The 27,766-nt window shown below is 63.1% G+C and overlaps 1 protein-coding gene across 2 annotated transcripts in view; it reads left to right on the forward strand.

Moving 5' to 3' along the window:
* Window positions 1-27,766, forward strand: part of SDK2 (sidekick cell adhesion molecule 2) — a 244,342-nt gene that overhangs the window by 201,180 nt on the left and 15,396 nt on the right. Inside the window, exons 25-40 of one of the 2 annotated variants that reach the window (XM_062216721.1) lie at window positions 2,162-2,399; window positions 3,034-3,149; window positions 3,711-3,900; window positions 5,235-5,333; window positions 5,920-6,114; window positions 7,338-7,539; window positions 8,111-8,214; window positions 8,611-8,681; window positions 9,846-9,981; window positions 11,186-11,242; window positions 12,782-12,883; window positions 12,976-13,091; window positions 18,266-18,452; window positions 20,016-20,153; window positions 22,209-22,370; window positions 24,584-24,709. In XM_062216721.1, the coding sequence (XP_062072705.1) occupies window positions 2,162-2,399; window positions 3,034-3,149; window positions 3,711-3,900; window positions 5,235-5,333; window positions 5,920-6,114; window positions 7,338-7,539; window positions 8,111-8,214; window positions 8,611-8,681; window positions 9,846-9,981; window positions 11,186-11,242; window positions 12,782-12,883; window positions 12,976-13,091; window positions 18,266-18,452; window positions 20,016-20,153; window positions 22,209-22,370; window positions 24,584-24,709 (2,239 nt within the window). The remainder of the gene's footprint in view (window positions 1-2,161; window positions 2,400-3,033; window positions 3,150-3,710; window positions 3,901-5,234; window positions 5,334-5,919; window positions 6,115-7,337; window positions 7,540-8,110; window positions 8,215-8,610; window positions 8,682-9,845; window positions 9,982-11,185; window positions 11,243-12,781; window positions 12,884-12,975; window positions 13,092-18,265; window positions 18,453-20,015; window positions 20,154-22,208; window positions 22,371-24,583; window positions 24,710-27,766) is intronic. The other variant, XM_062216722.1, reaches the window with a different exon arrangement.

Here is a 27,766-nt window from a genome sequence, read left to right on the forward strand (position 1 = left end):
GCTTCTTCCGGGTCTCCCACATGGGTGCAGGGACCCAAGCACTTGGGCCATCTGCTGCTGCTTCCCCAAGTGCATTAGCAGAGAGCTGGATCGGAAGTGGAGCAGCCGAGACTAGAACTGGCGCCCACATGGGATGCTGGTGCTGCAGGCGGAGGCTTAACCTTCTATGCCACAGCATCGGCCCCAAGCTCTTCACTCGTTACCATCTTTTGTCCTTTACTTATCTGGTGAGGGGCCTGGGACCAGCCCCAGCCAAGTGCCCCCACAATTGGGGAAGCCGCTGGAGAGATCAGTTCTCCCCCAGACCCTCCCTGGGGCAGTGTTCCCAGTGCAGGTCCCATAATCCCAGGGAGGCGTGGAGCGAACCAGAACATGTTCCTATACAAGTGCATGCTGGGAGTGGCACCGCACACCTCGTGGCTCCAGTGTCGGGAAGTACTGGCTGCACGTGGCTTCCCCAGGCCCATTCTCCCACCCCCTCCCTTCCTGTCCGTGGAAAACCACCCAGCGGCTGCTCCCACCGTGGGCCAGCCGGACCGTGAGTCCCTTGCTGCCTTTCCCTTACATGGACGGCCTTGTGAGAGGAGCCGGGGAGGAAACGGGGCACCACTGGCCCGCCCCCGAACCTCCCCTCCTGGAGAGGCCGAAGCAGAGCCGCCTCTCCACCCAGCCCCTCCAGTCAAGTGCACCCTGGCCAAGAGCCCTCCGTCCCTGCGCTCTGGCCTCTGCCTCCCCCCACCCCCCCGCACCGACTCACATTTCAAGGTCTCAGATACCCAGAGGGGCAAGAGTGCGGTGTGCAGGGAGACCAGAGAGAGAGCAACCAGCAGTGGCTGTGCCGGGCAGGTCCCCACGCCCCTCTCAGGCCCCCTTAATGGTGCACAGTAGCCAGTTAGCAGGGGAGAGACTATATCAAGTCCCCTCCCTGCTCTGAAGCCCGTCCATGGCTCCCTTAGTGGTCTCTGGCCGGCTTCACCAAGTGTCTGCGGAGGGAGCGGGTGGGTAGTGAGCAGAGACCAGGCCGAAGGGGAGGACTGGGTTGCAGAGGGTCGCCCATGGTGAGCTGTGGGACGCAGGCCCCAGGAGAGGCAGCCTGGAGGGCGGCTGCTCCAGCTCCGGCTCTCAGCTCGCACCTGCTTCTGATACGGGCTCCCCACCTCATGTACACGCCTCAGCCCCGAGATCACCCAGACTACACTGAACCAGTGAGCACAGCCCTCCCAGCCTAGTCCCAAGGCCCAGGAGAGAAATCTCTCTTTTCCCTTCAACGAAACCAAAGAAGTCGGAGTCTGGAGATGCGGCAGGGGAGACAGGTGTGCAGAGAGGGACTTCCGGACAGGGATGGGTGCCCCATCCATCCCTGAGCCCGCTTCCCTCAGGGCATGTGCGAGCCGAGACCAGGCCTTGCAGGCTGTTAAGTGGAATGGGCGGATCACTGAGTGAGGGAGCTAAGCACGGGAGATGGCCAGAGCCTGAGGTGGCCACGCTCATCAGCGGGTGGGACAGGCTGTCTCCAAAGGCCCCTGGAGAAGCCTCCGCTCCCTCGCAGGGCAGTGAATTGCCATGTGCACAATAAATAATGGCCTAGAGTGGACACACAGGGAGGTGGGGACCATCGGAAATATGGAGTTAGGGACTGGCATCATGGCGTAGCAGGTAAAACTGCCTGGCACGCCAGCATCCCATATGGTTTGATCCTGGCTGCTCCACTTCTGATCTAGCTCCCTGCTAATGCACCTGGGAAAGCAGCAGAAGATGACCCAAGTGCTTGGGCCCCTGCACCTGCGTGGGAGACCTGGATGGACTCCCTGGCTCCTGGCTTCGGCCTGGCCCAGCCCTGGCCTCTGCAGCCATCTGGGGAGTGAATCTGTGAACTGAAGACCTCTCCCCCTCCCTCTCCCCCTCCCTCTCCCCCTCCCCCTCCCCCTCCCTCTCCCCCTCCCTCTCCCCCTCCCCCTCCCCCTCCCTCTCCCTCTCCCTCTCCCTCTCCCTCTCCCTCTTCCTCTGTAACTCTTTCAAAATAAATTTTAAAAAAATTAGGGCTGGGGGTGGACACTGACAGGTTGGACCATGGGCTGCCTGCCTGCAAGAGGGGGCAGTTCTGCCCTGCCCAGGGTGGGCTGGGCTCACCATGGCTTTGCCCGCCCCTGCCCTGCTGCAGCCTCTCCCAGAGATGGAATACAACGGGAACGCCGACTCTGTGGGGTACAGGATCAAGTACAGCAGGTCGGACGGCCACGGCAAGACCCTGAGCCACGTGGTCCAGGACCGTGTGGAGCGGGAGTACACCATCGAGGGCCTGGAGGAGTGGACGGAGTACCGCGTCCAGGTCCAGGCTTTCAATGCCATCGGGAGTGGGCCCTGGAGCCCGACGGTCCTGGGCAGGACCCGGGAGTCAGGTACCCCCTTTGCTTCTGCTCTGTGGGCACCCGAGGGCCACTGTTCAAGGCCAGCCTGGGAGCCTGCCTGGGCTCAAGCCTCCCTACCGGGCACCTGCCACACCCTGGGATTGCTGGGGTCCCACTTTGTGGGACAGCCAGGCAGGCTCAGCTGTCCCGGATGGCCACACCCCTGTCCCCAACTTTAACCCTGACACCCAGAGAGCCTGCGATGGAGACTCAGGGAGAGTTAGCTCTCAGAACATTCCAGAACGCCAGCAGCTCCCAGGGGCCGGGCAGAGGGGGTCGCCCACAGGTCACGAGCCTTGGTAGACGGGCAGCCCTGATCGTCCACACGTGGTCCGCTGCCCATGTCAAAGCACAGGCAGCCTTCCTGCCGCCCCCCCCCCCCATTGCTGTGCTGGTGGGAAACGCCGCGGGCTCCCCTGCCGTCAGCCCGAGCAGCAGATAGAGGCAGGATGGGGGAAACCTGAGAGCAGCAGCAGCGTCTGTGCCACCTTCCAGAACCCGGATGTCACGTGTGATAATCGCCCTGGGGCTGGCTGCTCCCCGGCCCTGCGTGCTGCCCCACCCCTCCCACCCAGGCTCAGCGCCGGACCCTGAGTGCCTTCTCTCCGCTCTGCCTCTCGCTCAGTCCCTTCGTCTGGCCCTACCAACGTGTCTGCGCTGGCCACCACGTCGAGCAGCATGCTGGTGCGCTGGAGCCAGGTCCCCGAGGCTGACCGCAACGGGCTGGTGCTTGGCTACAAGGTGGGTCTTGGGACGGGGCACAGTGGGGTCCCTGCACCCCCACCCCCACCCCAGCCTCTCCACCCCAGCTCCCGTGTTGTGGCCACCCTCTGGGCCTCTGCTTCCCTTCTTACCCAGCGGTCAGCACAAGGAGGGAGTCGGAGGTGTCCAGTGGGGCCCAGGGTCCTTGGGGTGCCCTCCCCCTCCCAGGAGGCCACACTGGGTGTCCCCAGCCTCTCTGTTTGGGTTTCCATTGTCTGCTGGGATTCCCCTTAAAACTCCGCCTCCCTAGCAGCAGTTGGGAGGCGTGGCTCTCTGCCGCTGCTAGCTGAGTGACAGGCCCCCTTTGGGCCCCCCCTCCCACCTGGATGCCCTCTAAGGAACCTTCCAGTCCGGTACTGAGCCCGCCTTGGTGTGCCCCGTCCTCAGGAATGCTAACTGTGTCTTGGCCCAGTGCCTCCTTGGGGTCCAGCCACTCCCAGGAGCCCAGGTCCGCCTATCCGTCCCCGCCCACCTGCCCCTGGGGATGAGTCCAGGGAGGCGTGGGCAGGGAGCGGCCCTCACGCATGCTGGGCCCTGCAGGTGATGTACAAGGAGAAGGACTCGGACTCGCAGCCCCGGTTCTGGCTGGTGGAAGGCAACGCGTCCCGCAGCGCACAGCTCACGGGCTTGGGCAAGTACGCGCTGTACGAGCTGCAGGTGCTGGCCTTCACACGCATCGGCGACGGCAGCCCCAGCCACCCTCCCATCCTGGAGCGCACACTGGATGATGGTGAGTCCACGTCCCCGTGGGCACCACCTTCCTCCCAGCGCCCTCCCAGCCTCGCTCCTGGGGTCGCACCCTGCTCCAAGGCCAGCCGTGTTCTCAGTTTGTGCTGAGCTGTGGGGAGCAGGTGCCTGAGGGCTCCCAGCCCCACCACCCAGGATGCTAACGGCAGCCTGGGTGTCAGGGCAAGAAATGGAGCCATGAGGGCAGGCGGACGTCCGATTCCGGCTGTTGCTCAGGACGAGCGTATGGGGCAGGCGCTCTGTGCATGCTTGGCATTCTGTCTCCTCTAGGGGCAGGCTCATTTTGAGTAAAATTCTAGGAAGGAGAAAGCCTTGATGTTTTCCGAGCCTCCTGGTCCTGTGTGCGAGCCGGTGACCGCAGCCGGGCTCCAGCAGCATCGCTGGGAAGTTCCCTACCCCAAGCTGACCGATTTGTCCTCTGCCCTCTCCTTCACGCCCTCCCCCCATCACACCCACGTCCTACCCACATTTGCAGGGTCAAAACAAGAATGCAGAAGGAAGCCTAAATACCATATGTCTATACGTCCCGAAGTTATAAATCAAGCTAATGAGCTGTTAAATTAAATACGTGCCATCCTCCTGCCTTGACAAATAGATGTCCCCTCCCCATGACCTGCAAGGCCAAGTTCAAGTTTAGAAATCTCAGGGTTTCTTGGCATTCAGTCCCAGTGTTTGCCTCCTACGCACACAGACACCCACACCCCTGTCCCGTCCTCTGCCCGCCCTGCCTGTAGCCTGCACCATTCCTTCTTCACCCACCCAGCACAACAGTTACCCTTTGGCCATCCCGGGGCCCAGGGGTGCAGTCTGTCCTCGGGGGGTGGCTCTGGGCCCAGGCAGACTCTGGAAGAATGTTCAGAGCTGCCTGGACAGGGAATTCCAGGATCCTGGGGCGATAGCTAAACAGAGAGGTCATGCAGGCTCGGAGGGCAGGGGGCACTTCCTGTTGCCCCACGGCACCCCACCCCATGGGCAAAGGAGCTTGCCCAGTGCAGGCCCAGGGCCGGTGCACCTGCCCAGTTCTGGGCGTGACCACAGACCCTGGGCCAAGGCCAGCACAAGGTCTCTGGCAAGTGACACCTGCTTCGAGGGTGGACGCCTCGTCCAGCCTTCTCTTCCTGCCAAGCCAGATTTGAGGGAGGGAGCCTCGTGGAGTTCATTTTCACGACCCTGGTTCCTAACCTGGTGCCAGCCCCTCCACACTCACTCACTCAGCTGCCTGGCCCCGTCTTCCTCCACCCTCCCGGCTGCCCCACCGTGTTGGACTTTGCTTGCAGCAGCCTCACCACCGGCCCCTTCCCTCTCTGTCCCCTCCAGTCCCAGGGCCACCCATGGGCATCCTGTTCCCAGAGGTGAGAACCACGTCCGTGCGGCTGATCTGGCAGCCCCCAGCCGCCCCCAATGGCATCATTCTTGGTAAGCCTGCACCTGCTCCTGTGCCCTGGTAGACCTCGGCTGCCATTCCCACTGTGGTCAAGCAAGGGTGCGCTGGCCGGCTCCTGCTGGGAAAGGGGAGGGAGGCGTCCCCCGGAAGCTTCGTTTCCCAGCCAGGGTTCCCCCAGTTGCATGAACTTGAGCAAGTGTGCGTCCCTCACAGCCTCAGGCCCCTGACCTTGAAAATGGAGGCTTGGATGGGCTTGCAGGGCACTCACGCACTCATTGGCCACCTGCCCTAGCCCTGCACGCACCGTGCTCCCCAGGACACAGAACAGCTGGGAAGAACGACTGTTAGGAGCAGAAGACCCGGGCCAGAAGTCCCAGCTGGTGGTCTGGCCTCTCCCTGCCTCGGTTCCCACGGGGTCACGGACACTCTGCTGCATGGTCCACAGTCTCCCTCGTGACAGCTGGGGACCAGGGGAGTGACCGAGGGTTTCAGGCAGACAGACCACAGCCAAGGTGGCCCAGGTGTAACACTGGCTCAGTAAGGAATGCCCCCTGCTTGGGGTGCTGGGGGCAGCCTGCCCCACCCCCTAGCGCACCTGTCTCTTTCCCACCCCCACAGCTTACCAGATCACACATCGGCTCAACACCACCACGGCCAACGCCGCCACGGTGGAAGTGCTGGCGCCGAGCGCCCGCCAGTACACGGCCACCGGCCTCAAGCCCGAGTCTGTGTACCTGTTCCGTATCACGGCGCAGACCCGCAAGGGCTGGGGAGAAGCTGCTGAGGCCCTGGTGGTGACCACGGAGAAGAGAGGTGAGCGCCATGTGTGGCTGGGGAGGCCGAGGGGCAGGCCAGGGTGGTGCTGGGGAGCAGTAGCTGTGGGCCACGTTGCCCTGGCTGCAGCCAAAGCCAGTCCCCCTCGGAAGCCATGGGTAGCACGGGGGCGGGCAGACCAGCAGAGCTGAGCCAGGTACCCCTCCCAAGGACCCTGCTCTGCTCTGGTTTGCTTTATTTTTTTTTCCTCAAAGATTTATTTATTTGAGAGGCAGAAGTACAGACAGAGAGAAGGAGAGACAGAGAGAGAGGTCCTCCATCCGCTGGTTCACTCCCCAAATGGCTGCAACGGCCAGAGCTGGGCTGATCTGAAGGCAGGAGCCAGGAGCTTCCTCTGGGTCTCATATAAAGGCGCAGGAGCCCAAGCACTTGGGCCATCTTCCACCACTTTCCCAGGTGCATTAGCAGGGAGCTGGATTGGGAGTGGAGCCGCAGGCACTCAGACCGGCACCCATACAGGATGGTGGTGCTGCAGGCGGAGGCTTAACCTACTATGCCACAGTGCCAGCCCCCACGCTAGTTTTCTAAAGGAACACTGGTGACCATCTTCCTTCCTCTCCCCAACCCCTCCTGCCCTTGACCCTGTCCAGTCCCCTGGGGGACCCGGGTTGCAGCCTGGAGTCCCAGCCCTGAGCTGCTGCCTTGCCTGACCCTGGTGGGTGTAGAAGTATTTTCTGAGAACGTGTGCCCAGGAGCAACCAGGAGGTTGTGGTTCCCATCCAGGGAAGTGTCTGGAGTCACTTTGGTTGTCACAGCACGGGAGCGGGGGACAGTGCCACTGGCATCTAGTGGATAAAGGCCCAGGCTGCTGCCATGCATCCGCAGTGGGGACCTCACCCCACCCAGAGAAGCGTCCACTCCAAATGCCTGACACTGGGGTTAGGAAACCTGCAGGGGAGGCCATGGGACGTGAGGCTGGGGAGAAGCAAAAGCCGGGGTTGGGGGGGCTAGCTTGAAGCAAAGCCTCCCAGAGGGAGGCACAGGGCCCCACCCACTCCATCAGGGGCCAACATAGGCAGGAGCAAAGGAGCTGGGGTGCCCATACCCCAGGTTGGGACTAGGGCCCCGAGTGTGTGCAGAGTTGGGGCACAGAGGGGCACCAGGCCCGAGCCCAGAGCACCTGCTGCCCCTCTGGGAAGGTGCAGCCCCACCTGGCCCAGGTGTCTGACTCCCCTCTGCTGCCCCCCCCCACCCCCCTGCAGACCGGCCGCAGCCGCCCAGCAAGCCTGTGGTGCGGCAGGAGGACGTGCGAGCCCGCAGCGTGCTGCTGTCCTGGGAGCCGGGCAGCGACGGGCTGTCCCCCGTGCGCTACTACACCGTGCAGACCCGCGAGCTGCCCAGCGGCCGGTGGGCGCTGCACTCCGCCTCCGTGAGCCACAACGCCTCCACCTTCGTTGTGGACAGGTGAGGCGGGGCTGCCCCAGCCTCTCCCTCTGCCCCACCCGGCTGGGACAGCACCACTGGGCTGGGTCCCGGAAAGGGGGCAGGGGAGTTATGAGACCTCTAGCTGGCTGCCTAGGAGACCCCTGTCCACTCGTCCCCTCCAGTTCTGTGCTAATGCCCCTCCTCCCCCGGTGTCTGCTGGGAGACGAATTGGGGGTTCACAGAGATGAAGGGGCCGGCAGCCTGGGGTGGGCGGGCAGCGTGTTGAGAGTGAGACGGGCAGGTGCTTTTGTGACTGCGTAGTCCTCTGAGATGGGGAATATGTGGACACTTCCTGGGGACCCATGGCTACAACTGGAGCTACAGGCTCCCCAAGCCTGCGTAGTCTGGGAAGCCTGGCCCCAGCCCTCCCCTCCTTTATGGCAGAGCTCCTTTCTGGGCCTCGATGTTGCTGTCTGTATATTGGGTTGGCAGCCTGCCCTCTCTCTCCGGGCAAGAATGGATCGGGAGTCGTTGTGGTGGAGGCCTGGGGCGGGGTCTTCAGGGAACGCCTTGGTTCTTAACCACCCCCCCCCCACCTTACCCTGCCCAGGCTCAAGCCCTTCACATCCTACAAGTTCCGAGTAAAAGCCACCAATGACATTGGGGACAGCGAGTTCAGCGAGGAGTCGGAATCGCTGACCACCCTGCAGGCCGGTCAGTCCCTGCCACCCCCGGGGTCTCTCCCTGGGCCCCCTGTCTGCCTCCTAGGCTCTGAGCATTGTCTCCTGGGGGGAGGGCCTCTGAAGGGCACCACCCCCCTGGGGGGCCCTCCAGCTCCCCAGGTAGCACCCCATGCAGGTTTGGACCAGAAGGGCCTTTGCTGGGGCCCCGGGAACCCAGACTCAGCCCACATTCGAGTGCCTTCTGCCTCTGAGACCCCACAATCTTGGGGAACGGGGAGGGAGGGTGTTAAGGATGCTCGGGAGGTGCGTGGCTCTGGGCCCTTTGACCTGCAGAACTGGGTCCGTGGGTATAGACGGTGAATCGGGCAGTGCAGAGTCAGCAGAACCTGTCCCCATGGGCCCCCCACCTGCCTGCCTTTCTTCACAGCCCCCGATGAAGCCCCCACCATCCTCTCGGTGATGCCGCACACCACCACCTCTGTGCTGATCCGATGGCAGGTACGACCCATCTCCTACCGGCCCTCAGACAAGCTCTGCTCTTGGGCCAGAACGCCATCCACCTCCCCCCGTCCCCCAGGGCGGTGTCTGCCCCCAGGGCGGGAAAGGCACAAGAAATCCACGTGTGGGCTTGTCGTGAAATGTTCTGTGCTCACACCAGGCAGGTGCTGCTGTCTCCTGCAGATGAGGCCCGAGACCCGGGGTGGGCACACAGCTTGTGAGTGGGCAGGGTCAGGTCCATGGCGAGGTGCTCCCCGGCCCCCCAGGGTCCCCATCAAGTCCAGCAGGAGCCGCATCACATCCATGTGCAGATAAAGTGCCCCCTTCCTCGGGCCGTCCAGCTGCCCAAGCTGCTGGGCACTTCCTGTCCGGCCATGGCCTGAGGACCACCATGGGGGAACCCCAGAGGCCAGGCTGCCCTCGGGTCCCTCTATCCTGGGCTTCGGTGATCACCCGGGGGCACCCCAGCCCTGGCCCCAGCCCTGACTCACTTGCAGCCCAGTGCAGGGACGGCCTTGCAAGCCAGCACGAGAAGGGCCCACGGGCCGGCCCCTCCCTCCCTGAACACGAGCCAGGGTGGCTGTGGGCAGATCGTGGCCAGACTGGAGAGGAGGTGCCAGGGGCAGGCAGGGAAGCAATTACGGAGCTCATAAAAGACTGAACCGTTTCGGCCGGGTTTTAAAAGAGCTGTCATAAAAAGCAGCTCCCGCCTTCTCCCCGAGTCTGCTCTCCTGCGCGGCTGTGGACGTGAGCAGAAAGCTAAGGACAGAGTGACAGGGGCTCTGGGGAGAGCAGCCCGTGTGGGCGCACTTGCCCTTGTGAGTTCGTGCAGTGTTGGAAAAGGCCAGGCAGCGGTAGCCGGGTGATCGGGGGAGTCGCAGGAGGCTGGTGTTGGGGACTGGGTTCCTGGATGCGGAACAGCTCGGGAACGGCTTCAGGTCTGAGCGCTGCTGTGTGATCACGGCCAAGGTCACCGACTTCTCTGGCCCGGTGGCTCTCACCCCTCCCTGCCTCGTGCACGCGGATTCAAAGCATCCAGCTTTATCTTGACTTCTGTTCCTGCCCAGAGACAGCTCTGTGCCTGCAGGAGGCGTGCTGGGGAGAGAGGGCGGGGCCAGGGAGCTGGGTCCTGGGCCCCGCCCCATTCCCTCCTCCTCCCTGCAGCCCCCAGCCGAGGACAAGATCAATGGCATCCTCCTGGGCTTCCGCATCCGGTACCGGGAGCTGCTCTACGAGGGGATGAGGGGCTTCACGCTTCGAGGCATCAACAACCCTGGCGCCAAGTGGGCGGAGCTTACCTGTGAGTGACACCTGGGGGCCGCTGGTGACAGACGTACTCCCTCCCCACTTGCTGGACTCCTCTAACCTGAAGCCCCGCCCCCGTGTGTGTGTGCCTCTCTCCCCTGTCCAACTGCTCCATTCCGGCTGAGCACCTCCTACGAGACACTGGGGGACACATCAGGCGTTGAGTGGGACAAGACCCCTGCCCGCCTGGAGCCTGAAATAGATGTCGACAGGGGCCACACCCAGTGGTGGAGGATGAGTTCCAGGAGAGCCCAAGTCAGGGTCAGGAATGGCCTCTGTGGCCTTGACCTTGACCTTGGCACTAATGCTGAGTGTGATTCCAGGTTAACAAGGAGAAGGGCTGGGGACAGCCCAGTGTGTGGGAAGGGACACTGGCCTCTGCTGGTCACAGCCCCGCAGCTGCAGGCTAAGCCCCTGCTTGTCCCTGGGTGGAGTCAGCGCCCTGCCCTGGGGTCCTGGGAGTCTCTCCCATCCTGGAGAGGGGAACAGGAGAGCAAGGAGCCCGGGGGAGGGAGGAGGATGCCCCACGGAGTCATAGCTGCCTGCTGCAGAGGTTGGGGGACTGGAGGCAGGGAGGCCAGGCGGAGGCTGGGGCAGTGGTATCGCAAGAGAGCGAAAGGGTGGCAGGTGGGGTGGGACGGGTGGTGCTGTGTGAGGGGCGCAGAGTCTCGGGGCTCTGTGTTGGCTCCTGGAGGGGTGAGGGCAGGAGGCAGGGGTGAGGTCGGGTCCCCGGGTGTGCGGTGGGGCCGCTGCTGTGCCCTCGATGCCTCCTCCCAGGGCTCGCCCCAGCCTCCTGGGCCTGGTCTCCCTGCAGTCAGCAGAGACCAGGTGGGCCGCGGAAGGTGTTGGCAGGAAGACCAGACTCGCGCTTAGAGCGCTGATTTTCTGTGTAGCCCAGCAGAACGTCCTGGTAGTGCAGTTGTCTCTGGCTCCTAGGAGGTCATCAACAACCCCAGTATTTCACGGCTCAAAATGAGGGAGCCGCTTGGGACCGGAGGGCCCTCCTGAGCTGGCCCCAGCGATGCCAGCCTCCCAGGGCTCCAGCTACCCTGTGACTTCCGGCCCCCTCCCCCACATTCCCATCCCGGCCTCCCTCTGCCTGTTCCCCCTGCTGGGGGTCTTTGGGGGGCAGGGAGGGTGTCACACTAACCTCCTCTGTCTGCTGTCTCCCCGGCCCCTCCGCCTCCCCCACCCCCCAGCCCTGTACTCCATGCGGAACCTGAGCCGGCCCGGCCTCACCCAGTACGAGCTAGACAGTAAGTTTCCTTGCATGGCGGCCAGGCCCCTGTGGGGACGGGGAGAGAGGCCCGGGACACCTGAGGGCTGTCCCCACCCCAGGGCGCTCAGGACAGAACCTCCCTTACCACACGGGAGGGGCTTTTCCCGATGGCATGGAGAGGCAGGCGGTGACCTGGGAACTGAGTGTGGGAGGGAGGGGGGGTCTGCAGCCTTGTGCTTGGGGCCGGTAGGGGTGATGACAGCAGGGCCGTGCGGAAGCTTCCGGACACCACGGGACAGGTGGGGCACGTGACCTCCTCTGCACGGTTCGGCCCAGCTCTGGCCCCTGTCTGAGACGCCAACATGCACCTGCCATCCACACTGTCCCAGGGGGGCCCGGTGCCCGTCCCCACAGCGGCACAGCCACGGCCTTGCTGTTCCCCTGACTCCCGGCCGTGGCTGTGCCCAAGAGGAAACAGCGCGGGCTGGAGTCTAACTGGGCCTCCTGCGTGTTCCTCCCCGAGCCAACTGGGGGGACTGCCCGCCCCTCTGGTTCCTGGGTGAGGGGAGCGCTCCCTCCCGCCAGGGGCCCAGGGACAGAGGGGAGAAGGGGAGGGACTGTTCTGCCACCCCCAGCAGGGATCCTGTCCCCCGGCCAGGGTGTCCAAGCCCATTTCCCAATCCCAGCTCCCCCTTGCCAGCTCCTGCCAGGCGTCCTCTCCTGTGCACCCCAAGTTGAATGCAAACGCGGGGTGCCCCAGCCCAGACTTCACCTCCTTCTGCTGCTGCCCTGCCCTCCAGGGCCAGGTCCCTGTGTAAAAGAGCTGGGGCCCAGGGACCAGGGGCCGGATGGCAGATGGGAAAGTGGACAGGCAGGCAGGGAGTGACTCTGGTCCCGGTGCCCAGGTGTCCCATGGGCCCCCTCGGGCCTCAGAAGCCAAGGTTTGAGCAGCACCCTGAGTGGTCGCCCCAGGCCAGAGCTCCGCCTCCCTCCACTCCTTCCTGAACCTTCACCAGGGACTGGAACTACAGAAGTGCTGTGCCCCTCCCCCACGTCACCCGCAGACCTGGGCAGGCAGGGACAGTGACCTGAGTGTGCCCCTCCCCTGCTGTCACCCCCAGACCTGCCCAGGCAGGGACAGTGACCTGAGTGTGCCCCTCCCCCACTGTCACCCACAGACCTGCCCAGGCAGGGACAGTGACCTGAGTGTGCCCCTCCCCTGCTGTCACCCCCAGACCTGCCCAGGCAGGGACAGTGACCTGAGTGTGCCCCTCCCCCACTGTCACCCCCAGACCTGCGCAGGCAGGGACAGTGACCTGAGTGTGCCCCTCCCCTGCTGTCACCCCCAGACCTGCCCAGGCAGGGACAGTGACCTGAGTGTGCCCCTCCCCCACTGTCACCCACAGACCTGCCCAGGCAGGGACAGTGACCTGAGTGTGCCCCTCCCCCACTGTCACCCCCAGACCTGCCCAGGCAGGGACAGTGACCTGAGTGTGCCCCTCCCCCACGTCACCCGCAGACCTGCCCAGGCAGGGACAGTGACCTGAGTGTGCCCCTCCCCCACTGTCACCCCCAGACCTGAACAAGCATCGGCGCTATGAGATCCGGATGAGTGTGTACAACGCCGTGGGCGAGGGGCCCCTGAGTGCCCCCCAGGAGGTCTTCGTCGGGGAGGCCGGTGAGTCCCGGGGCCAGGGGCCAGATCCCCATCCTGCCCCCTTCCCCCCCTGCCGAGTTCCCTCACCCACCTGTCACCCCCGCGCCCTCCAGTGCCCACGGCAGCACCCCGAAACGTGGCCGTCCACGGCACCACGGCCACACAGCTGGATGTGACATGGGAGCCACCCCCCCTGGACGGCCAGAATGGAGACATCCAGGGTTACAAGGTACGGGTGCCCCGAGGGGGGCAAGGGGCCCGCTGAGCGCGGGGAGAACCCGGGGGTGACGGCGGGGAGAGGGTGCTCCTGGTCTGCGCTGTGCAGGTGCTCGGCTGTTTGACCTGGGGTCACAGAGGGATCGTGCACCTGGCACCAAACTGCTCCTCACCGGGGTCCTGTGGGCAGAGTGTGGGCAAGGCCTGGCTGGCTCCGCCTCTGAGCAGCACACACAGCCCCCCAAGGGATCGTTTAACCCCCTCGTTACTAGGTTTGGGGTGACTGTGTTATGATAAGGGGCCTGGTTCTGGGTCTGCCAGCCTGCCAGGGCTGGACCGGAAGCGCTGAGCACCTGATCACCGAATAAGGAGGTGTGGAACCTGAAGGGTCTCCCCTCGGGGCCGGAGCAGGTGGCACACACAGCCAGGGGCCGGGCTGGCATGCACTGACTCACTCTTGGCAGCTGGGTGTCCCTCCAGGGGGTAGCCCCGGTGCCGTGGCCCGGCGTGGGGAGTGTGACACGTGCAGGGGCCCCCACGGCTCACCTGGCCCAGCCCCTCCTCCCACAGGCAGAGGTGAAGTGCCTGGGCGGGTCTGGATCCGTAGCTCTGCCTTAAGATGGAAGCCAGAGGAAGAATCTCTCTCCATCTGGGGAAGGGGGGTGGGGGAGAAGGGCGTCTCGCCAGCCAGGGAGTGCTGAGATGGATGGTGGCTCTGCAGCCTGGGCCCAGGAGCACCAGCTGGGAAGACTAAATATTGCACCCTCAGCATATGCTCCCAGGGAGGGAGCGGGCTGGGCGGAGCCAGCAAGGGATCGGCAGCCAGCAGACAGTCGGTCAAGGCTTGGGAGACAGACGCGTTATTCTCCACACCCAGGAAGCGTGTGGGTGCACGGGCGCCATGTATAGCACAGCAGATGCCTTGTGTCCCAGCAAACACCGGTCCGTCCATTCCTGAGCTGGACGACGAGCATGAGCTGGGGAGACGGCCCCGTAGTCCACTGCTGTGGCTGCCCCGGGGTTCATGTGCACTCCCGTGACTGCTGCGTTCGCACCCCTAGCCAGTGAGTGCGGCTGGGCTGAGCGGTGACGTGTGCAGGCAGGTGCATCCGTGCCCGGTCTGAGCTCTGGTCTTTCAGTCATTCGATGAGCTGTGTTTCTTGAGCAGCTGTTTTGTGCCCAGCATTGTTCTTGGGGCTGTGGGTAAAGCATTCACGGGCGAACTGGACCAGGGCTGGGCCGGGGGCTGCCAGGGCTGCTGGGAGAGGGCTTGAGAGAGCTCAGGGCTGGGTGCAAGCCCCGACGACCCCTTTTGAGAAGTTTCGCTCTAAAGAGAATCACAGGCGGCAGCTGGGAGGGGCGTGGAGAGGCTCTTATGTGTGTGCGGCTGGACCTGGGCGGGCCAGTGGGGGAGCTTCAGCGACTCAGGGGCAGGAAGCTGTCAGGGCGCAGGTGAGAGGGACAGGGATTCTGCGTGCTCACACAGGGTGGGCATGGAGCAGCAGGGCAGCTGGGGGCAGGGGCAACAGAGGCAGCAGTGCTGCGTGGGATTGCCTCAGTCTCCCCGGAGCGGGGTCCTCCACTAGGAGTGGGGATGGGGGCAGTGGGGCGTGCGGGAGAGAACGGTGCCATCGGCCTCTGTATCTGCTGGTTCCGCTTTCTCGGGTTCAGTTACGGATCCAAAATACTGAAGGGACAGATTGCACCTGTGCTGGAGAATACAGACTTTTTTTTCTTTTTTGCAAGAAAAAAACTTCCTTGAAAGTTAAAAGTTATGGAGAGACAGAAGGAAAGAGAGAGAGAGATCTTCCATCCACTGGTTCACTCCCCAAGAGCTAGGAGCCTCTTCCAGGTCTCCCATGCAGGTGCAGGGGCCCAAGGACTTGGGCTATCTTCTACTGCTTTCTCAGGCCATAGCAGAGAGCTGGATGGGAAATGGAGCAGCCGGGACTTGAACCAGCACCCATATGGGATGCCGACACTACAGACGGCGGCAGCTTTACCTGCTACACCACAGCGCCGACCCCTGGACTTTTTTTTCTCAGGATTGCCCTAGCCACGCAGTATAAAACTGTTCACCGGCATCTATGATAAACGAGGCGCCAGTCGTCATCTCGGGATGGGAGTGGGTTCTATGCAGATCCTGCACCATTTGATAATAGGGATGCGGGTCCCAGAACCCATCCCCCACGGGCACCAAGGCATGGGCAGTGAGTGGACGAGGGCTGTGGGGCACTGTGGCCGGAGCCCTCGGCACCAGGGCTGCAGCTCAGCCAGGGGGCTAAGGTGAAGCGAGAGGTAGGGACTCAGCAAAGTACCATGAGCAGAGTGAAGCAAGAACCCCGCAGGATGGGGCTGGGACGCGGGGTGAGCGGCTGATGCACAGGAGAAGCCACCCAAGTGAGGGATGGTGCCAAGGACCTGCAGGGACGTCTCTCAGAGAAGGACAAACATGTGATCAGCCAGCGGACCCAGGAGGAGGAGCTCAGCACCGCCCCTCCTCCGGGAAGTGCAAACCCAAGCTGCAGTGACGGGTCACCCGCGCCCGCCAGCACGGCTAGGCCGAGGAGAGAAAGCAGAAAGTGAGCTATGAGGACACGCCGCCAGCCAGCATGCAAAATAGTGCGGCCACTGTGGGAAGCAACGAGAGGGATCCCCCAGGTGACAAACGGCCCCGACATATGCTCAAGCACCCCCCCTCCTGGACATGCATCCGAAGGCATTGACAACGAGAGCTGCAGGTACGTGGACGGCCATGTCTGTGCCAGCCACGCCCGTGACAGCGTTCCTCACAATAGCTGGGGTGAGAACACAACCCTGATGTTTGCGGAGGGGTGAATGGAGAAGAACACGCACGCGAACACGCAGGCACGCACAGGCGTGCACGCGCCGACACGGGAGGGCTTGTCAAAGAGAGTTCTTGAAAAATGCGAGGCGTGGGAAAAAACGGTGCATGGATCGCAAAAATTTTGCACCCAAACACGCGGATCTTTGAATTTCCTTATTCCGCGGGCGTTTTGAAGTGTCCACCTGCAAACCGAGTGCAGCCTTTTCGACAGAGACGGGGGCTCTGCCATTTGCAGCCACTTGGGTGAACCCGGAAGTCTCTGTGCTCGGCTGGACGAGGCAGACACGGAGACAGACAGATCCAGGGTGATGTCACTCACATGTGGAGTCTAAGGAGCAGGAGGGTGGTCCCGGGGGGCGGGGAGACATCGGCCACGGGAGACACAGTTTTGTTTCTGCAAGAAAGGACTGAGGTGTAGGCTCCAAGCTTGCCGAGGGGTCGCTGTTTCCAGTATTCTCACCCCGTACACGTGCACAAGGTGAGGTGAGAGGTGCGTGTCAGCTTGGGCCTGGGGACCGCGTCACACAGCAGGTGCAGGTCAGAAACGTCAGAGACGCAGTTCCCGTGGGTCAGTTACACAGCACGGCGGGAACGGGCAAGGGGCTGAGGACCGTGGACGGGAGCTGGTGATCGCCTTGGTGTCGCCCCTCCACCCACCACGTCTGTGCAAGGCAGCCATTCCCCCAGCGAATATTCACTTCTTGGGCACCAACAGCGTGCCAGCTGTAAGCCCTTGAGGACCGGGGTCCCGGCTCAGCCCCTCTGTGCCCTCGGCACAGGTCTCTCTGACCGCTGATGACCTGGGTTTCACCAAAGCCTGCTGCGTTCAGGACACGAGACGAGACGCACCTGCCGAGTATGTGCTGCCCCTGCCCAGCGGCCCTCCCTCCCACGGGCAGGGCAGACAAGCTCCCGGAATCTGTTTCCTCTTCTGGTGCCCGGTGCTGACCCCACGTGTTCCCCTCACTGTCGCCTTGTCTTTGGTCAGCTCCTCAGCACAGAACTCTGCCGGCCACCTCCGATTCCTGTCCGCGTGTTCTCTCTTGAACCCAACCCAAGTAGCCACGCCTGCGAAGTGCCCCCTGCCCAAGCCTTCCCTTGCCTTCTGCTGGCCGGTGATCAGAGCCCAGCCCCCTCCCGCCTGGCCTAGGACAGCATCTGATGTGTGGGTCACCATCCTCTCTCCAACCACGGACCCTGGAAAGCCCAGGATGCCACCCATGACGCTCTCTTCTGCTTCAAGCGGGCACTAATCAAACACCACTGTGTGCCGGTGCCATCCGGATGTTCAGCGTTGGCCTTGACCTTTCCCCTGAACACCAAAGCCAGCAGGAGCTGGGTTTCCTGTGCATCGCCTTACTGGCAATGGACAAAGCAGGGGATGAGTGAGTGACCTCAGCTCTCATCTACACACCTGTGCGACCTCTTGTCAGCAGGGTAGGATTGGGGAAAAGCGAGGACTCCGTGGTAACAAGACATCTGAAGCACCATTTCCGCCTGCCAGGGGCCACGTCATAGCTTCTCACTCCTAATAGCTTCCTCCAGGGAAGCCTGTGGCGTGCAGAAGCCTCTCTGACCAGCAGGTGGCGCCAGATGACCTCCAATTGTCTACATGGTCTGCGACCAACAGGTTTTCAGGATGGCTTCAGTTCCAAGTTCTAAAATGAGTTTAAGGAAGTCTCACGTGTCACTCCCTAGGGCATGAATGCCTGTTAAAAATGGATTAAAAGAAAGCCCTAAGGCACACCTGCCTTGTTCCTGGCCTAAAACCTTCAGCTGCTACGCAGCACCTCCAGAAGCTGACCACGTACTTGGGGAGGCACCGTGCTGTGTTTTCAAGTCCTTGTGACCTTTCACCCTTCACCCTTCTCGTTGGGAAGTGCAGGCTCCTTAACCCCACTATGTGCAGGACAAAGCTGTGGCTCAGAGGAGTCACCTGGCCACATCAGGGGCGGCCAGGTTGCAGCCCCCAGGTCGCCTCGCCCCCGGTGCATCAGCGGGGCTCTGGTTAACCCACAGCTGCTGCAGGTGGGCCTGAGCCTGGGTCCCGCCAGTTCCCAGCAATGGGACACGGCCGGGCCCTGCGCCCGCTCCACAGGCTGCACCTGTCTCCTGGGCCGGGCTCCTCCTGGATGGAACCGGCTTACTCCTCCAGGAGTACTGGGCTAAGTCCACCAGCAGCGCAGTGAGGAAGGGGCACGGGGCCTGGGTTCAGTCTGGCTGGGATGGGCCCTGGCTGTTCTGAAACAGCGGGGGCGGTGTCTCCGAGACCCGGGTCGGGCAGGAAGGGAGCGGGGGGGTCTCCGTGCCTGTCACCCCCACCTCCTGTGCACCCACAGATTTACTTCTGGGAGGCCGAGCGGCGGAACCTCACGGAGCGGGTGAAGACGCTCTTCCTGGCTGAGAACAGTGTCAAGCTCAAGAACCTCACCGGCTACACAGCCTACATGGTCAGCGTAGCGGCCTTCAACGCCGCAGGGGACGGGCCGCAGAGCGCCCCCGCCCGGGGCCAGACCCAGCAGGCAGGTGAGGCGGGGGCACCGGGGGTGGCCGGAGGGCAGAGGGTGGCCCGGGCTCGGGAGGGGTGGAGGCAGCTGCTTGGTCCCCAGGAGATGCCTCAGAGAGGAGGAAGACCCAGGTCTAGCCCACCCCACCCACCTCTCCTCCCACGCTGGCTGTGTGGGAGCCCCTGCGCAGTGGGGGTAGGTGGCAAACAGCAGGACGGCGGGTGGCTTTCGCTGGGTTTGCCCACAAAGACCTCACCAAGACGATGATTACGGAGCTGAGATTTGAATGAGGAGAGAGGCTGGATATGGAAAGTTCTAGAAGGAGGTGGGGACTGTTCTGGGCACACAGGGACCAGCAGGTGCAAACGCCTGGAGGCTGGAAGAGATCGGGGTCCAGAGAGAAAGCCGGTGGGCTTTCAAGGAAGTGGGACAAGAGTCAGGTCACCAAGGGTCTGGGGGCTTGGGGTTGGGTTAATCTAAGGTGGGACAGGAAACCGTCGGAGGGACTGAGCAGTGGATCTGGTTTGTGCTTTGGGAAAAAACCACTCTGGCTGCTCAGCAGAAGGCAGACCGTGGATGGGAGAGGGTGGAGGCAGGGAGGCCAGGTGGGAGACGGGACAGGAGGGCGGGCAGAGGAGGGGGCCCAAGCTCCAGAGAAACCCTTGGCCCCCACACTGGCCAGGGTCCAGCTGGGCTGGGTTGCGCTTGAGTTTTCGGCCTGTCCCAAGTACACTGCGTCAGTGTCTCTGGCCGGATGTGAGCCCCTGGGAGTCTGGAAGCTTCTGTCACCGTGGTAACAGGACGACGTGTTCTGTCCCATGTCCCCTGGAGCCCAGGGGAGGCAGGAAAGGCCCCCTGAGCTGGAGCCGGAAGCGGGTCTGGATCAGCTGTGGCTCGGCAGGGGGAGGCAGCAGTGGACAAAAATAGCCCAGCCACCCCCCCCCGGGGGGGGGGCCAGCTCCAGAGACCATGCGGGGGGCTGCTTCCTTTCCCTCCCCTCGGTCCCCCCCACGAGAGCCCCCGCCCCCATGCATGCAGGCCTCTGGGCCGGAGCAAGCCTTGGCAGCGGCTCCTCCTGGAGGCGGGCTGTGTCTGGGGACAAGCCCAGGGCTGCAGGAGAGGCCACATCCGGGACCTCCAACCCCTGCAGCTCCAGAGCCCTCTTCAGCACCCACCTGATGTTCTGAGGCCCACACACTCCCTACCTTCTCCTCCAGGAGAGCCAAGGGACAAGCCCCGACAAAGCCAGGAAATGGCCTTGACCCGGAGTGACCCTGTGAGTGTAGACTTGTCCCACGCTCGCAGCCAGGGCTCAGGGCCATGGAGCAGGAAGAAGTCTGAATTCTGCAGCTTTGGGGAAAAATAAAGTTTGCTTCTCTCCCAGTTCCAGGGACTCTGGTACTGGCAAGCTGAGTGCCGGCGGGGGGCGGGGGCAGAGGGGAAGGGGACCTCATGACCTCTTGTAGGAAAATCTGCTCTCTTGTTTGTTCTGGGCCTAGACCCAAACCCCCCTGCCGGCTCCCTGGAGCACCACGCGAGGCTTTGTGAGAAACAAACACAAAAACCTGTGCTGTCTCCGCAGCCCCCAGCGCGCCCAGCTCGGTCAGGTTCAGCGAGCTGACCACCACCTCGGTGAACGTGTCCTGGGAGGCCCCGCAGTTTCCCAACGGCATCCTGGAGGGCTACAGGCTGGTATACGAGCCCTGCACCCCTGTGGACGGTGAGTGGGACCCTCCCTCCCCCACCCAGTCCTCTGGGGGCCACATCACAGTCGCTGCCCGGGGAATCTCATAACAGCAAGAGTTGCCCCTCCTTGAAAATGGGGAGACAGAGCCCCAGGCTGATAAGGGGCATTCTCTTTCTTTTGTTTAAGATAGATAGATAGATAGATAGAGATTTATTTATTTATTTATTTATTTGAAAGAGTTACGGGAGGGGGAGAAAGAGAGATCTTCCATCCTCTGGTTCACTCCCCAAATGGCCACAGTGGTAAGGGCCAAAGCCGGGAGCCAGGAGCTTCTTCCGAGTCTCCCATGTGGGTGCAAGGCCCAAGCACTTGGGCCATCTTCTACTGCTTTCCCAGGCGCGTTAGCAGGGAGCTGGCTCGGAAGTGGAGCAGCTGGGACTCGAACCGGTGCCCATTTGGGATGCCGGCACTGCAGGCGTTGGCCTACCCCGCTGGCCATAACACTGCCGAGAAGGAGCGTTTTCTAGGCGAAACCACGGCAAGGCGGGGGCAAGGCGGGGGCAGAACAGCAGCCTCGCTCTCCGCCAGGCAGGCGTTTGGAACTGATTCCTCTCCTGGGGTCGATGAAGTGGGAGAAGCAGAGGAAAACTTAGGGCAAAACACGAGAGGGCTTCAGAAAGTTCATGGAAATCCCCATTATCTTTCGGAAAAGATGTATTTATTTATGTGAAAGACAGAGTAAGAGAGAGAGAGAGAGAGAGAGAGGTCACCCACCTGCAAGCTTGCACCCCAGATGCCCACAACAGCCAGGGCTGGGCCAGGCCAAGGCCAGGAGCCAGGAGCTCCATCCGAGCCCCCCACGTGGATGCAGGGGCCCAAGCACTTGGACCATCCTCCACTGCTTTTCCAAGCGCATTAGCAGGGAGCTGGGTGGAAGTGGAGCAGCCGGGACTCGAACCAGCGCTCCGATGTGAGATGCCGGCGTTGCAAGTGGTGGCTTGACCCACTCCACCACAACGCCGTCCCCCCACCCCCATTGTCTTCTAATCCCATTTTTCCCACAGACTTTTGAAGTGCCCCATAGACCCAAGATAGAAAGACCTCTGTCAGCACCCCCAGGAGGGGGCGCCCCTGGGAGTCCTATCCCATCCCTGGCCCCTTCCCAAACCCAAGGTTCTAGCCTTGCCCTGGGCTGTTTTTTTGTCAGCTTGTGGGGGAGGGGGTGAACGGACAGGAGCACTTTGGGAATCTGACCAAAGCCTCAGAGCCCCTCCCCAGGAAGATGCACAACACTAGGGGGCGCTGCCCCGCTGTTGCCATCAGTGGCCTGCGTCGAGACCCCCACTCTGCGAGTGGTCTGTGTCATGCCAGGGAGCAGGTCCCCAGAGGTCCCTGATGCTGGTCCTCGGGGGCCCCCCACTCCCGCAGGAGGCACTCGTGAGCACTGTTTTGTCATTCCATCATTCAGTTGATCACCTGCGCAGGCGCTTAAACCTTATAGCATCCCTGTCTCCGATACCCTTGCTGGGTGGAGGAGCAGCCATGACTGAAGACCCCAGGCTGGAGTGGGACAGTTTGGGTTTGAGAGGCACAGCACAAGCCCCGCCCCCTTTGAAATCCCACACACCCCATTTCCCCCGTCACTGGGTGCTGGGGCCCCCTTGCTTTGCCCAGGTGAGCCTGGCCGTGCAAGGAGGCCTGGTTGCAGCCCAGCTCCCCAGGAAGCCTGGGCCAGAGCTGGAACGGACAGCGGTAGGAGCAGTGTGGCCAGCGAGTCCCCTCAAGTTCAGGATACGGGGTCCACAGCCCACTTCCTGTAATTCTGGCTACCCAGGGGAGCAAAAATGTGTGGGAAGTCCATCTGGGGCATGGGGTCAAGTTAGAGGGGGTTCTCTCCTGCACATGCAAGGGGGCCCTGAGGCCGGGCAGTGGACGGAGTGCACTCCTGTTAACCCCGTAACTACGGGGCCCTCGTCCCTAGGAACAGCTTGCCGCCCGGGTAGGGGAGGAAATGGCTTCAGCCTGCTGTCCAGGGCTACGATCCCACCCCCAGGACCCCACAGACCCCCCTGGCTGTGCTTCCCACAGGGGTCAGCAAGATCGTGACCGTGGACGTCAAGGGAAATAGCCCTCTGTGGCTGAAGGTCAAGGACCTGGCGGAAGGCATGACCTACAGGTTCCGCATCAGAGCCAAGACCTTCACCTACGGGCCGGAGGTGGAGGCCAACGTCACCACAGGCCCAGGAGAAGGTAGGACAATGGGGGCCATGCACACTGCTGCCCCCAATTCAGAGGCCCCCCAGGCACCTAGAGCTGCTCTGGACCCTGGGGACACAGTGTTGGGGTGCGGGCCGAGCCTTCCCTTCCCCACCTGCTCCCCAGCCCTCCACTGTGGTTAGTGACCTCAGGTCCCTGACGCCTGCAGCAGCCCCAACCCTCTCACCCCAGCCCCACTCACGGGGCCTGGCGTGGCTACTCCGCTCGCCTCCCCCGCTGTGGCACCTCTCAGCTGTCACTCACGTGCACACCACAGGGTAGATGCCGACCTGGCACCCAGCCGTTGTCACTGAAGTTGAGACGGAAGCGGCTCCCGGAGAGGCTTGGCTGGAGCCAGGGCCCTCCTCCCTCACTCCTCAGCACCCTTCCCCGCCTCCTGCACCCCCACAAGGCACCTCCTCTCCGTGCCCCCCCAGCCCCTCCCATCCCGCTGGCGTGGCCCGAGTCCAGCCCTCCACACCCCTGCTCGTCGGCACAGGAAGTCCCGCCCTGGGCACCAAACCGCCTCCCAGGGCACGGCGAGGCTTCTGTAGGAAAGTCCACAGCCCAGTGCAGCCTCGGCAGGTGCAGGCCTGGGAGCCCTGTCTCTTCGCCAGGCTTATCTTCCTGCTGGCCTGGGCCGTCCACTTCTCACTTTCCCTTTCTGCCAGCCTTTGGTTGGGCCCCAAAGCTTCTTGACAACGCCTACAGGGCTGCAGGAGAAAGCTTGCCCCCGGGCCTGCCTCTCCCCTGCCCGTCACCTGCCCCACGCCGGCCCCAGCCACCTCTCACCTGAGCTGACTCCCTGGGAAACAAAGGCAGGAAGAGAGAGCTGGCCCTTGGCGGGGCCGAGGGGACAAGAGAGGGCTGTGGAGGGGACAGGCTGTTCTAGCTCCAGGCTGGCAGGGTCCCAGGCTGGGCGGGAAGGGAGGAAGTGTGGAAGAGGAGGTGGCAGGCACTCCTGAGTGTGGCCGGGGGGTGGGGTCTGCAGCAGCTGGACACGATGGAAGCTTCCAGTCCGCAGGAGACGACAGCCGCCCCTCCCCCAGCTCTGAACCTCGTCCAGGGTAGAGTGAGCCACCCCTACCCCTGCTCTCCTCCCTCGGCTCTGTCTCCAACACTGAGTGACCCACTGGCTGCCTTTGGCCTGGGCTACGGGCGGAAAGGAGGGGATGAGGCCATTCCTGGAGGTGGGGACAGCACACAGGGCTGGGCAGTGGGCTGCTTCCGTGTGCTGGACCCTGGCTGTCTTCCCAGAAGGCATCCTAGGGGCCACCCCATCAGCGGGTTGCCCACGCCCCTGCCCACTGGCTCCAGCTGCTGTCCCACAAAGCATCTGCTGTGTGTGCTGGGCCTTGGAAATGCAGGTCTGGGGGAGCAGGCAAAGGGGGAGACGGGACACAAGTACAACTCGGGGGCCACAGGAGCCCGGCGGGGAGGTGCCAGGCTGCCATGGGCAGGGCACCCCCTAGAGAAGAAGCGACTGAGGTCCCCTTGTAGACAGAACCTGGCCAATGCCTCTGAGAATGGCGGTAACCTCCTCTCTCCTTCCCCCTTCTGGCCCACGGCCCAGGCTGCTACCTGGACACACCTCCACGTCTGTTGGCAGAGCTGGCCGGAAGCCCAGTCCTTCCTCCTTCCCACTGCCCAAGGCTCCCCGGGGCCAGAGCCTCCTCTCTCCTTGCTGAACTTAAAGAGCCAAACCAGCTGGGGCAGGGGGCGGGGAGAGCAGCAGCCCTTCATCCCCCCAGCTGTGGGCCCCTCTGCCATCCTCGCACCTGCCTCTACCACCCTCTGTGATACATCCTGTCTTCCCAAAGGGCCTCACAGATAGGGAAACTGAGGCACTGGACGGCTCTGTGGATTGATCAGAGTCACCCACATACTAAGTTCTGGGCTGGAGCTGAGACCCCAGGTCCCCGGCGCTACCCCAGATACCTTCCTGGCCTCATCGCCCCTCCTCCCTTGCCCTAGGACTCAAATGTGGTGGGCATGGGCTGGACACGGAGGGGACAGAATCAGGTGCTGGCAGCTTGGCCCCAGGCTCGCTTCTCAGACCACCCGCCATGCTGCCAGGGTCACCAAGAAGGCTCCTGGGCAGGGTGTGGTCTTGTCACTCAGCCCCTCCACATCCAGGGCAGGCCGACAGGCAGGGTGACCGTCCTGGGCTCAGTCCACACCCTGCCCACCGTGTCCTGTGTCTGCAGGGGCCCCGGGACCCCCAGGAGTGCCCATCATCGTGCGGTACAGCTCGGCCATCGCCATCCACTGGTCCAGCGGAGACCCCGGGAAGGGGCCCATCACCCGCTACGTCATAGAGGCCCGGCCGTCAGGTGGGTGCTCCCAGCCCCCTTCTCCTCCCACACGTGCATCTGTCCTCTGTCTGAGCAGGCCCTGGTGCTACTGCAGGTGACAACAGAGGTGGCCCCCAGGGGGAGTGCGCAATGGGACCAGGGCTGCCTTGTCCGAGCTGGGGTCAGTTAAGGCACAGACACAGGGCCCCCAGAGAATGACTCCTAGTGCCAGGCGAGGGCCAGCTGGAGTTGGGGATGCTCCAGGAGCCAGAGGGGAAGCCCCCGTGGTGCGCGCCGGTCAGGCACCACGTTCTCCGTGGGATCCCGCTGGTGAAGCCCCCAACAGCCAGGACGCCCACTGCCTCTTTAAGCCCCAGCGGCCTTCACACCGTCGCCGAAGTTCTTGGAGCTGTACCAGCCTCTCCTGTCAAGGCTGAAATGCAACCCCAAGAACTTCCAAGGCCATCAGGAGACGGGCGCGACTGCTAAGTGACTGTGGGGGGCTGCTTGCCACGCCTGTGCCCCCCTCCCCGGCCCGACACCTGCTGCCCAGTTCCGCTTCCTCCCGGAGCTCGCAGCCCCGCAGCCCCCCCCCCCCCTGTTGCTAGGTTTCCACACCAGTGAGGAGCTGGAGGAGGCACGCTCTTCGTGCTCCATGGATCTGTGGTTAGGTGATTGAAGTGGAAAAGGGAAAAATTAAGACTTTGTGTCCATAGCCCCAGAAGCAAACAATAGCGATAACGCAAAGCAGTTGGGCAGGTCAATAGCGAATGCTTCTGCTGGGGAGAGTCGTCACACCCCACTGACAAACTCCATCCCCCCGTAGCACAGACTCCATCCTCGCCGTCGGTCCCGGAAGCCGCTTGCCAGGCGCCAGTGCTGGCACCTGGCACAGGTTGGCAGTCATAACTCACCCATCCATCTAGCAGCTCGGGGCCGCCCCAGTGTGGCCGGAGGAGGGGCGTGAGGCTGGCGCTCTCCCTCTCCAGATGGTCCCTGCCCGGCCCTCCAGGGCTGGCTGCTGAGTTGGCCAGGAGACCACTGCTTGCGTCTCGCAGCCAGGCCTGTGCCTGTTTATTCCAGGAGAGCTGGCCGAGCAGGTGCCAGGCTGTGGAATGTTGGCCCCAGACCATGGCCCTCGAGGTTCTCCCTGGCTCCGCGCTCCGGGTCCCCTCGGGCACTTCTGCACTCCTTCCATGTCCCTGGTTGTGCACCTGCCTCTGCTCGGGGCTGAAGAGCCCTTGTCCAGCGCTGCTGCCTGCAGTGGCTGTTCTTGGTGCTACACAGAGCAGACTGAACGCGCCCGGCAGAGCCCGGCTGCGCACCAGGGAGGGCTCTGCCTGGGCTTACAGGTCCGCGAAACCTGCCCTGCACACCCGCCAAGCCCTGGGGCCGGAGGCCAGGGCCACAGCAGGACATTCCAGCAGCTTCTGGGCTGGCCTCGTTGCCCGGCTTCACCCTCTGTGTGGGGTGGGGTGGGGGAGGGGGAGTCGGTTGAACGGCACGCAGGAGGCCGCAGCTTCTAGAAGGCAGCAGCAGGGTCCTCAGCAAGCTGAGCTGGAAACTTCTGGTTCAGCTCCCCATTGTGCACACCACGGGACTCAATACCAGGAGTCAGCCCTCCCCCGGTACCGACACCAGCTCTGCCACTCACAGCCGCGTGGGCTTGGGATGTGACGAGTCAGGCTCTCTGCGAGCCTTGCTTTTCCCATCCGTGGAAGGGGCACAGGGGGTCTTCCTCCTTGGCTCCTGCTGAGGTGTGGAAAGGAAAGCCCCGAGGAGGCCTGGGCTGCTTAAGAAAGGAACACGCACGGGGGCTGGGTCATCGGCATGGCTGTCATTCCAGATTGGCAGGGCGGAGGGTGCAGAGTCCCCAGGGAGATGGGCGTGTAGCCCACACCCACCTCTGCAGGCCATGCATTCGCTCAACAAACTCCTCGAAGGCGCCTGTGCGAGGTGCCAGTTGGTACAAAGACAAATTACAGATGACCTCCTCCTGGGAGGATTTCATAGCCTAGAGGGGAGAGGGAGAGACAGACAGACAGACCGACGGACTGAACTGATGCTGCAGACAAATGAGACCGGGGCTCAGAGCCCCAGCATCTTTGCAGAGGACGGCTCTGAAGACGGACAGGACCCCACCCCACCCACCCACCCCCAGCCGCCGCCTTGGCCTTTCCCAAACCGACCGATCTCTGCTGGAAGGGGAGAGGCTGCTCTCAGCTTAACCAGAAATTCAGAAACAGCCACAGAGCAGTCACAGTGCTGCACAGAGCAGACTACGGATCTGTAAAAAAGCAGCGTGCAAAAAAAAGAAAACTCCTCAGCCCCAGGGAGGGGCCCCTGCCACCCCTCAGCCCCAGGGAGGGGCCGCTGCCACACCTCCCGGCCTGGGAGGGTACATGCTGGTGGGAGGCAGGGACTTTTGTTCCCTGGCAGTAGCAGCCTGGAGCACCTGCCAGTCTCTGGGTGACCACCCTGGGACAGGCCACAAGAGGGAGGATGTAAGACCCCCGTCCACAGAGGTCCTTCTAAGACCCCGGTTCCCAGGCCCTGTGATGACGGGAGCTGACTCGGGCCCGAGGTGTCCTGACACTGCTCCCCATCAGCCCACCCCTCTCAGGGGCCAGGCTGGCCTCCCAGCAGCCACACGGGGCGTCTGGCCATGGTCCCTCCTAACCTCCCCATCGCTATGGCAACGCCACTGGGCCGTGGTGATGCTGCATCTTGCATGGGCAGCACCCAGATGAGAGAGGCTGAGTTGTGTCCCCCAGGGGCAAGGCCCAGAGATCCAGGGACGAAGAGGGCAGGGGACCTGAAAGGAAGCGCAGAAGTCCAGAGACCGGGCACTGGAGGCCTGTGGCATGGAGAACACATGTGTGTGTAATGAGATATCTTGGGGGCGGAGACCCAAGCCTAAGCACAGAAGATGTTTCATCAGCCCGGGAGACACGTAGCCTGAAGGTGATTCTACGCGGCGCTGTAACTGTCTACACAAAGCCGTCTCTTGGCGTGGCCTTCCCTGTGGGTGGCTTCGTGGTGCTTGGAGGGTGGCAGGCTTGGGGGCATGGTGATTTCAGATGTTCAGATTAGGGT

The sequence above is a fragment of the Lepus europaeus genome, chromosome 18 (assembly GCF_033115175.1).
Source record: "Lepus europaeus isolate LE1 chromosome 18, mLepTim1.pri, whole genome shotgun sequence".
Taxonomy (NCBI): domain Eukaryota; kingdom Metazoa; phylum Chordata; class Mammalia; order Lagomorpha; family Leporidae; genus Lepus; species Lepus europaeus.